The 10,575-nt window shown below is 40.9% G+C and overlaps 2 protein-coding genes across 2 annotated transcripts; both read left to right on the forward strand.

Annotated features, from left to right (window-relative positions):
• Positions 1 to 2,107: 2,107 nt before the first annotated feature.
• On the forward strand, positions 2,108 to 6,558 carry LOC128721139 (protein suppressor of white apricot-like). The gene is made up of 3 exons (XM_053814862.1): positions 2,108 to 2,520; positions 3,756 to 3,928; positions 3,996 to 6,558. Exons 1-3 carry the CDS (start codon positions 2,108 to 2,110, stop codon positions 6,434 to 6,436), a joined length of 3,027 nt encoding a protein of 1,008 aa, XP_053670837.1. The 3' UTR covers positions 6,437 to 6,558.
• A 1,725-nt stretch (positions 6,559 to 8,283) lies between these two features.
• LOC128721140 (inositol oxygenase) lies at positions 8,284 to 10,189 on the forward strand. The gene is made up of 5 exons (XM_053814863.1): positions 8,284 to 8,304; positions 8,430 to 8,601; positions 9,096 to 9,441; positions 9,502 to 9,732; positions 9,802 to 10,189. Exons 1-5 carry the CDS (start codon positions 8,284 to 8,286, stop codon positions 9,908 to 9,910), a joined length of 879 nt encoding a protein of 292 aa, XP_053670838.1. The 3' UTR covers positions 9,911 to 10,189.
• Positions 10,190 to 10,575: the final 386 nt, after the last annotated feature.

The raw sequence follows: 10,575 nt of genomic DNA on the forward strand, positions 1-10,575 counted from the left end.
TTTTTACATATAAGCAACTAGTTGTTTAGCGGACGACGTCTTCTTTCTGGTGGTGATCACTAACTTATCCTTTTTTTAGATTCCACGCAGTCCTGTTGCGGTTATTGCTTTCCTGGGCTTTTCACGCCTCTGTTATAGCATCTAACGCGAAAGATCTGCACGTTATAGGCCACCCACCAAAGAACTTTATCTAATATATGTTGAACGTGTCCTCTGACATGCACTCACACTGATCATAAGCTACACAGAATATGATAAGGGATTTGAAATAGTGTACCGCTTGAAGTACAAGTTTCGTTCATCTAACTGTGGGTTATTATATTCCAACAGTAAGAAAGTAGATACTTGTTATACGCGTTTTTGTGAATTTAATGAATCCTTAATGTGTACCGACACCGTGTCGCTCATCAAAACCCCCCGGCTTGACAGAGAAAGGAAGGACGCAGTTTTTAAATCCTTCAGCACCAACATGTAAAAGAAAAAACTGTACAGCAAAGCTCTATTTGTTTACTTCGAGCACGCTTTAGTAGCATACAAACGCGCTTGTACGTGACAATATCTGAAAGGAATAAGTGAAAGAAGATAATATACGGTTAATTAAAGCGAACTTTTCTAATTTAACCAGTTGGTATCCACGTAGGCATTTCAGCATTGTAAAATGGTGGCTAACTCTTTGCAAACAACTGTAATTATTCGGGGAACTTATTGAACAAAGAAAAACATAATGCGGCGATATCAATACTTTATTGGAGGCAGAGTTACCATTACTATTCAGACTATGATCAAACGTGTTGTGTATATTTTTAGCAGATCTACTTACCTCATTTCTATGTTGTGAATAGTATTACATAGTTGTAAAAGCATCGCAAGTGATCAATTCAACACTTTCATTGTTAAATCACTAACTATAACAGAGTGAGATCAGTTTTGATTTAAAGACTCGACCAACCTTCGTTGGATATTGTGTTAACACACCGTAAACTAAAATAAACGGTGGAACAAACATCTTAATTGACAATATAAACATTAAGATTCACTTGACTTGAGACAAAAACAATACAGCGAAGAACCGCGGTTAGAAAAAATCTCGAGGCGTACAAACGAGACAATTTTGAAATCATCATAAATTTGTTAGACAGAAACTTATACTAGTGTGCAGATGATATGCACAGCTGCATTCGGTCTTACCTAGATTGACAGTTTAGAGAAAAGGTGACAAAATATTAGCTAATTTTCGAACGCAACACGCGCATATAATGCTGTGACAAAGCATATTCGGTATATTCGTGACTAATTCGTAACGAAAGCAAGAAATTGTAAAAAATGTGGCTAAGAAAACCTTTTGATAAAACCACCCTCGCGGATATCGAAAACATGAGTCCAAGAGCACGCGCTTATTTAATAGCAAACGATTAATTAAAATCGTGATTACCATTTGGTACACTTTTGTTCCACATAACACGGATTACAATGCGAACACGAAAAACGTTCTGGGAAATTGCTATCGGCATGCTGATAAAACCAATGGTAAGCAAGGCCAATATCAGCTATATAAGCATAACATCGCCGATACTTGGCGATGACGCTCCTCGAGATAATTGACTTAGATGCACTGAACAGATTTACAAGAAGGTACTTTAAAAACTGTTTGGTTTTTAATAAAAACCCAAACCATACAACACCGTTCTTAAAACAATCTGTACAAACTTACCTTTTAATTGAGGTTTGTTAGGTTTTTTCAAGATTATCATAGCAGTTCGTCTCGTCCGACATGGGAATCCATTTTTATTTTTGCACCATTTGGCATCGCTTTTGACGTTAATGACAGCTGCTTTGATCCAAGTGTTGTCAAAGAATTTTCTTTCGCGGTGCGTCTATTTAGCAAAATATTTACGGGGAATAGTAAAGATTTGCAAGAACCGCAATATTGCTTTCAATTTTTTCGATGTGTTTTGGTTTACTGTGCAACATTCGACATCGTACAATCTGTTGTGGTAGATCGCCAATTCGTGTAGATGTGGCTGCAAATGTGACTGTTGCGCGAGCACTGCAAATCAGGAACCATTCCGAATGTTTTTCGTAAGGACGGACAAACGTAAAATACACCATGACTGAGCGGTGGAATTTTAACAATAGCGCTTTGCGAAGTGGCTTGAACAACGGAATGGCGACTAGTGCAAGCAATACGGGCACCAATGGTGCAGGAATAGGATGTGTTCTTTTAGGGACTGGAAGTTTGGGCGATGGCATCGTAAAAGGGGAAGGAAACGCAGGAGCAGGAACAGGAACACACATGGGCGGCGCGAGCGGCACCACATTTAATGTGGCCAACGGGGAATCGGGTATTTTACGGCGTACTGGACACTACCATCAGCACAGCGGCGCTGCAGAAACCTTCGACGATCTGCTGGTGTTCGGATACTCGTGCAAGATCTTCCGTAACGACGAAAGGGCACGTTTCATCGATCAGGGCCAGCATCTGATACCGTGGATGGGCGACAATCAGTTAAAGATAGACAGGTTAATAGCTACTTTCTCTACCTTCTATACCATTTTCTTTCTGCTCAACCTAAACCATGCAATATCAGAAAACATTTGTACCCTAAGCAACAGCATCATCAGCTCCAGCAACTTCAATTTGATATTCGTTGAAGGGTATAGTCAGTTCTTGAAAATGCAGTAATAATCATTGATGGATGACGTTCGCAACGCAAAATACTATAAAATAATGAGCATCCTGCCTGGGACCATACAAGGAATGGAGTGTGGCATGGGTCTACTACCAAAATTGGAGCACATATCCAGTTCTATTGGCGTTCCTGGTGCATCATATGTTTTGTAATTAGCATGGTGGATATTCGGTTCAGTCCAATCAACTGCACAGCGCACATGCATTAGTATCTGGTGGAGATCGTCCTCGAAATGCTGAAGGTCGCCGAAAGTTCTGTTATAAGTTGTGGTATAGACTGTATCTTTTGTGCAGGATTGAAGGCCTCCCGTTCGAATGCCTGAGCATAGCAGAAGAGAGCTTGGGAAAAAATCGTACGTTATACATTCATTTTTAGGTCTCAAATTAACCAAATCAATTACAACCCAACCAGTAGTCGATCAGCGGCAGTGGTATGTATAAAACAAGTGGTAATTGATATTTCTCTGAATGTTTGATTTAATTCTCAACATTTTTTCTCTATTCTTTTTGTGTTGTAAGCAAAAGAACCAATACTCGAAAATGCATAGTAATTGCTAAACAAATAATAAATCTTCCTGCCAGCTTGCTCTGAGTATGACGACCGCAAAACTTGGACATAACGAATGGCTTATTGGACACTTGGGTGCGCTTATACTCTCTCGGGAGGCTACGATTGGGGATATCCCTGCTGGTGTAAAGGATGCGGAATAATTTTTTATGACGCTATTCCAACTAGATGGGGTTTCCCTGGTCAAAGGCATTCCCAAGAGTGATAGAAGTACGGCTCCCTTTATGTAATTTCTTTATTTCTCTTCCCATTTTCGTTTGTCTCAAGTGATTTGCATAGTCTGGCAGCGGCATTCATTGAGATGTCAAGCCAAGCCCCCGACCAATCTTCTTAAAAAATACAAGAGATTGAATAACCGTATCACAAACCGTTCAGAACGGAACGGCACATGTAATAGAAAAATGATATTAATTTTCGTTTTTGTTTCTTTTTTCTTTTTCTTTATCGTTCTCTGACTCATTGGCGGATTATGGTGGTTGATCATGTTCCCGGGCTCAGATATGATGCTCGCGGTGCATTACACGATCTGTCCCCCTATGAAGCGCCTCCCGGAGGATATAAGGATCGTCTGGAGGGTCTTACTGCAGCAGAACAGAAAGCAGAACAGCTGTGTGAAGAGGAACGATACTACAGCCTATACAACAATGAAGTGGAAGAAGAGATGTATCAAGGTATTTTTTAAATTCTGTAATTTCTTTCAATTGGTTAGTACTATCGTTACATTTTGTTTGCTTGCAGAAGAAGTCCGCAAACGGGAAAAAATGCTGGGAAACCAAGTACCTTTCAATTATGATGCACCTCTACCACAGGAAGGGGTCACGGTAGCAACAGTCGAAGATCGTACTGCGGTTAGTAATGATGACCTAGACGACGATCCGTACGTTATTCCAGAGGGCTTCGATGTCCCGTCGGATATTGTATTGCCAGAAACCATGAAGGAACATGCAATTATTGAAAAGACAGCTAAATTTATCGCATCGCAGGATTCCCAGATGGAGATCTTGCTTAAAACAAAGCAGGCCAACAATCCTTTGTTCGATTTTCTCAACCAAAATGGAAGACTATTTCGGTACTACCGGCATATGCTGCTAGCGTTCCGCACCAACCAGTACCCTGCGTTATCAGAACAGCCAATGGAGGAACAAAACGCGACCGTACCCGATGGTGTTGGTACGACAGAAAATGAGCAGGCGATCCTGACTCGTCCCACGATATTCGTTCCCGCCATTAAGTACAAGCCATCCGTGGACTGTGCCTATACACAGCTGATCAGCAAGATAACAGGAGCCCCGATACCGACAATCTCACTCGATGTCACAGATAATGCAGGAGAGACTTCGACGGGCACTCTGCGACTAACTGCGCTTAATACAGAAGTTGAGTATTATCCGGATGCCACAGTCACTTCGGTTGAAGTGAAGAAGGTATCCACAGGACTCGCTGGATTGGTTCAATATGATTCTGACAGTGAAAATGATGATGAAAATGAATCCCAAAAAAATGTGCCCAACAATGAAGATGTCGCGAAGACGAGTAAAGAATTTCCTCCTTTTCAAGGTTTAGTGCCTGCGCTGGCTATTCAGCATGTTATCGATCGTACTGCTACATACGTGGCAAAGAATGGGTATAGTTTTGAAGAAGCGCTACGGGTCAAAAACGATCCTCGATTTGTGTTTCTTAATCAAACCCACGAATTTTATCCATACTACGCTTATCGAGTTCGCCATCGCATGAATAGCGGGGATGACGAAGTTGGGCTACCGTTGCGCCAAAACCCTCCAAGTCCACCACCAACGAAGGTACGCACTGAAAACGAAAACGGTACCGTGGTTGAGACGACACCCAGTCTAGGCATTAAAGCGGTACATACGGCAGCACCGAAAACCATTCCTGTGCCAGTGACGAACATTCAGCATCAGAAGCTTGGAGCACCGGTTAGTTTTTCGCTCGTTCGCAAGGTAAAGGATGAAACTGGTCCGGTGAAGACCATGCCAGGACTAGGGAGCGATGAAGAAGATGAAATTTCTCAAATTTGTACAGATGATGAACTCAAGCGACAGCATGATTCAGAGAGTGGGGCAACAGTACAAAATGGATCCGATAGCAAAGAGTATGCACAGAAAGAATCAATAAATACACCACCAAGTTCTTCTAAGGAGGATATTGTGAATGATCTCGTTGTGGGCGGTACTGATGTTTTGGAAGCTTCTCCACCGCGATCGCTCTCAAGGACTCCCGCCACTAGTCCGTGTATAGAAAAAGAACCAGCTGCTACAAAGGAGAAACAGGCTGAACGCAAAAAACGTGTTAATATGTTTGTAAATCTGATCAAGCACGTTGATCGGAAGCCAGATGTGCCACAGGAAGCATCTCTTAATGGCGGAATGATAGCGAAGAAAGTAGTTACTGATGAAACAGTACCGAGGGAGCTGACTGTAAGTGATGACGACGAAGGATCCATCCATTCGATACGTTCAACGAGTTTGTCTCCAAAAGAACAGAATTCGTTGCCTTCGGAGATCACCACAACTGTGATCGAAGATGATGATGATGATGACGACGTCGTGTTGGTCAGTGAATCGCGTCCAATGCCGGTACCTTCCCGTTCATGTTCACGTGGTGAAGCGGTTTTGGATACAGAACGTTCCAACAATGGTTCCAGTTCGAGATCGAAAAAGAAAAAATCCAAAAATCATCGATCAGTGCGGGGAAAGAAGAAATCGAAAAAGAAATCCCGCTCTCATTCATCGTCTCGTTCGAGGGCCGATCGGTCCTGTTCGCCACGTTCACGTGAGCGAAAACGCAATCGCAGTGGAAGAAGTCGTTCTAGGTCGAACAGCAACAAAGAAAGTAGCAGCAGTACCATTTGCGACAATAGTACCCTTAGAAGTCGAGTTAAACATGCGAAGCGATCTGAACGTGCCAACCGTAGCCGATCGGTTTCTCGATCTCAGTCACGGTCTCATCTGAAATCAAAACATTCACGGAAACGTTCATCATCCGCGCAAAGAAAGCGAAAGGAACGCTCACGTAGTCGTTCAGCACGACGGAAAAGCGACAGTGATACGGAAAATCGACACCGGCGAAGTCACCGAACAAGACCAGAGGTCCGTAGCGATAGACACTACGATTACGACGAACGATATCCCCCAACCCGGGCAAGATATTGGGATTGCTGAGGATCCAATTTGGAGGTTAGTAACATTCAGCGATTCGTCTCGAAATGGGAATGGTGGTAAAAATGGATTTTATTTGTACAGTTAAGGATTAAGCAATAAAGCTCAGAAAATGATATCAATATTCAGAATATGCATACCTTTGTAGAATATACAAAAATTTCTCAATCTTAATCTTCTTAAAATTATACTAATTGTTTATATCACATAACAATTTAATTTGATTGAAATTCTTTTAGTAATTTTACAATCATACTCAATCACTTCTAATTGTCCAGAGCAGTGATAAGAGTTATGTCCCTCCTTAAGGTTTTTTTTAAGATTAGGCAAAGCATGTATTGTACAACATCAGTTGAACGTCACCTCTTTCTTGAGATTTTCTTATGCTTGATATTTTTTCATTTCTTGCACTGATAAAGTATCACTTTCCGACTACTTTACCGGTACGGCGATGTTGCGGAAGTTCTATCGCACATCAAGAATCCGGTATGTCGTCCGCCGATTACCCGTCCATGTAGCCGTTCTATTTGCACGAGATAACAGAACGCCGAGATGGTTTGGCACCATGTAATTGTTTCGTAATTGCCATCTTAATGGGATCGTTATTATTACAAGCTTCGCGATTTTTATGACGATCATTAGCCGCGCCACAAGAGTACGAATGGAATGGAGAGAAAAGTGCTATCTCATGACAGGATTAATCATTCTTGCGCTTTCCTTGACCTGTGATAGCAGTTAGCGACGTTAATAATTTTTTATTACAATTTAAGCTGATTGTGCAATCATTCATCTTTGTACTGTTGTATATTTGGGAGAAAATAAAGTATCATTTCAGCTAGAAGACTGCGTTTCGGCAGAAGTTATGAATTATTTTAACAGGATCTGGTCACATGCGTTTGCGGGTCACGAGACGTGTTATCAGCAGAATTGGATTAGCTTTATACAAAAAAGTGAAGGAATTATAACAGTTCGATGATTTTGTCTGATCGACCTTTAGTATATTACATAATTTATCAGATTTCGCGTTATAATAAAAAAAAGTACATTCTTTTACATTGAATTTCAAATTAAATTGTAGATCAGGCTAGGACTGCTGCTCATTTTGCGACTAATTTAATAGGCAATAATCCAATTCACCCACAAATTAGCTCATTTCGAATTCAGATTAATTTAGCAATGGATGTTCGGTACTAAAGCATTTAATACCACTATCTACATTAAACGAAAGTAGGAAAGATAAAGTTTCTATTCGACGGTCTGAAGAATGTAAATGGACACATAATCATAGATGGCTAAGTTCATGTAAATTGAAGTAGTTCAGATAAGTTTAAAGGGGACAGTTTAAATCATTAGAATTATCTTCAAATTATTGCCATGACCAATTGATAGATTCGTCTGCCAAACGAAGATAATGAAACCTATAAATAACGAATATAAAATTCATCTACTAATCAGACAATTCAAATCCCAATTCCCGATTAAGCTTATCATCGCGTATCACCATCGCCACGCCCCGCTCGGTGTTTCGGATTGTTCAGGATTCTATATTTTTGCTTTCACGTATCGCTCACACCAAGCCTAATCTCTTCTCATCCAAGTGATTGAGTTTTTTGTTATAATGTAGGGACGCGCACGCAGTGGAGGCACTATCAGTATGTCTAGCAGTGGTTTGTATATAAAACCGTGGGCTAGCCCAGGCCAGGATCTACAGTCGGTCTTCGCCCTTGCAGTTACAAGCTGCAATTTGCATCATTTGTGGTACTGCCAGACTTCATAGCAAAAGCGTAAAGTGTTTAGTGATCAATTCGAACATATAGATTTTTGTACATAACTGACGTGCCATTTACATCATGAGAATTATTATCGAAGAGGTATATAATTTTCGTATAAAGGGGTTTTTACTTTGTGAAAGATTTGTTGATGATTCAAATTTGGTTGAAATTACGATCGTGTGTTGCTGCTGCGTGTCAATGTCTAATGTCCTTTCTCGTTGCAGCGCCCAAACGTGCTAGACGTTTCAGAACTTTTGCGTCCGGAGCCAAAGTTCGTTGATAAGGAGGTGTCCAAATTTCGGGACTATACAGTCGACGAGAGTGATCCACTTAAGGAGCGTGTCCGGCGAACATACAAACTCATGCACACCCACCAAACGGTGGATTTTGTCAAAGGTTGGTGTGAAGTTTTGCCCAAAAAATTCTGTTAATTTTAATCATTCATGGCAGTCATGATTGTGGGCGCTATCGGTTCCTGATAATTGATATCCGTGCCGCAGACAAAAACAAAGCATAATCCCGAACGCAAGACGCAGATTCGAGAAACGACGCAATTCGACCTTGTGTTGTGACTCGGTTTGCAAAATCAGGTCAGTGGAGGCCGTTCTGCGTTTTGCGCAAGCAAGGCCAAGGAGCCTCTTGAGTGATTAAATTGATAAGCATTTATATGCTTTGTTTTGATAGTTTCCGATAACGATCGCGAGGCGTTTCAAACAAACAAACCGTCGAGCCGTTGGAACATGTGTGATTTGCGCGATTCACATGCGACAACATGTGCGTAAAAATGGTTGGCGGGAAGCGTAAACGCGCGCTTATGTGGCATCGAGTGACGACATATGAGAATTGTTTGTGATCATTGTTTTCCTGCATTGCACATTGTTTTCCAACAGGACGACATGCCGAGTGGCTCAAGTTCGATCATTTCAAGGCAACCATCCGACAGGCGCTGGAAAAACTAAACGATCTAGTGGACGAGTCCGATCCGGATCTCGACCTGCCGAACATCGTGCACGCTTTCCAGACCGCCGAACGTGCCCGTGAAGAGTTTCCTGAATTGGACTGGTTGCACCTCACCGGATTAATACACGACTTAGGTAAAGTGATGGCCTTCTACGGAGAACCACAATGGGCCGTTGTAGGAGACACGTTTCCGGTCGGATGTGAATGGGGTCCGAGCATCGTGTACCGGGAGGATAGTTTCATCGATAACCCGGATGGTGAAAACCCCAAATACAAGTGAGTTAAAAAGTAACCCTAAAATTACTTTTTGAAAAGTATGCCAATGCATTTTCACAGCACAAGAAATGGAATGTACGAGCCTAACTGCGGATTAGAGCAGCTGACCATGTCTTGGGGGCACGATGAATATTTGTATCGAGTATTGAAACATAATGGCAGTACCCTGCCTGAGCAAGCATTGCATATGATTCGTTATCATTCGTTCTACCCGTGGCACTCTGGCGGAGACTACCATCATCTGACGAACGAGAAGGACGAACAAACTAAGCAATGGGTCTTGATGTTCAAGTAAGAGGACTTGTATAAGACCTAATGTAAACTAGCTTTGACTATAATGTGTCATTATTCTCCTTTCAGCCGCTACGATCTCTATACTAAATCTACGACTCTACCGGATATTGATTCACTATGGCCATACTATCAGAGTCTGATCAACAAATATTGTCCGGGGGAGCTAGAGTTTTAAAATTAACGGCATGATTCCGAATGTATGGTAGGCTGAAATGAAAGTCCTGGAAATATCGTAATATATGGAGAAAAATAATATAATTAAAAAATGATTAAAATAAAACCATGATGCAAATGATAGAAATGATATATAAATGCAAAAATTTATCTGTTGAACATTTACCTAGAAACAATGTTTGCTAAAGCCTAGTTGTAATGTTTATATCTTCCCATACCATTTTCTGTGATGAATAAATCAATCTTTAATGCAACGTACCGTTTGTTAAAAATTTTGGATGTTAAATAAAAAAATATCAAACAATTCGTATTGATCGTACTGTTTTTTCCCTTATATTCGTATCATAGTTTATATATATATCTTCGAGTGAGTTTGACATCCCTGCTTCAACCACAGTTGGTATACCGCAAAAGAAATCGTACGATGCTGCTTTACCAAGTTTTAATAAATTAGGCAATGGATTTGTACAATTGCAAATATTTCACTTAACACATTTTGTTTTCCTGTATGTATTTCAATGAATTGAAAGAATTGTAATTTTCTTATTTATCACAAATGCTGCTTTTGGAAGAAATATTAATTTACGTGCGTTGGGAGCTTAATGCTTGCATTGTTTCTTGCTCACTCTCGCATTAGCGCACATTGAGTTTGCAATGTGTTTAGAA

The sequence above is a fragment of the Anopheles nili genome, chromosome 2 (genome assembly GCF_943737925.1).
Source record: "Anopheles nili chromosome 2, idAnoNiliSN_F5_01, whole genome shotgun sequence".
Taxonomy (NCBI): Eukaryota; Metazoa; Arthropoda; class Insecta; order Diptera; family Culicidae; genus Anopheles; species Anopheles nili.

Excerpts from the sequence above, each read along its gene's own strand:
- LOC128721140 (XM_053814863.1), top strand. The coding sequence starts at position 8,284 with ATGAGAATTATTATCGAAGAG. Across the intron at positions 8,602-9,095 it reads AACGGTGGATTTTGTCAAAG|GACGACATGCCGAGTGGCTC; the intron begins GTTGGTGTGAAG and ends GTTTTCCAACAG. Across the intron at positions 9,442-9,501 it reads GGTGAAAACCCCAAATACAA|CACAAGAAATGGAATGTACG; the intron begins GTGAGTTAAAAA and ends GCATTTTCACAG.
- LOC128721139 (XM_053814862.1), top strand. The coding sequence starts at position 2,108 with ATGACTGAGCGGTGGAATTTTAACAATAGCGCTTTGCGAAGTGGCTTG. Across the intron at positions 2,521-3,755 it reads AATCAGTTAAAGATAGACAG|ATATGATGCTCGCGGTGCAT; the intron begins GTTAATAGCTAC and ends TCCCGGGCTCAG. Across the intron at positions 3,929-3,995 it reads GGAAGAAGAGATGTATCAAG|AAGAAGTCCGCAAACGGGAA; the intron begins GTATTTTTTAAA and ends GTTTGCTTGCAG.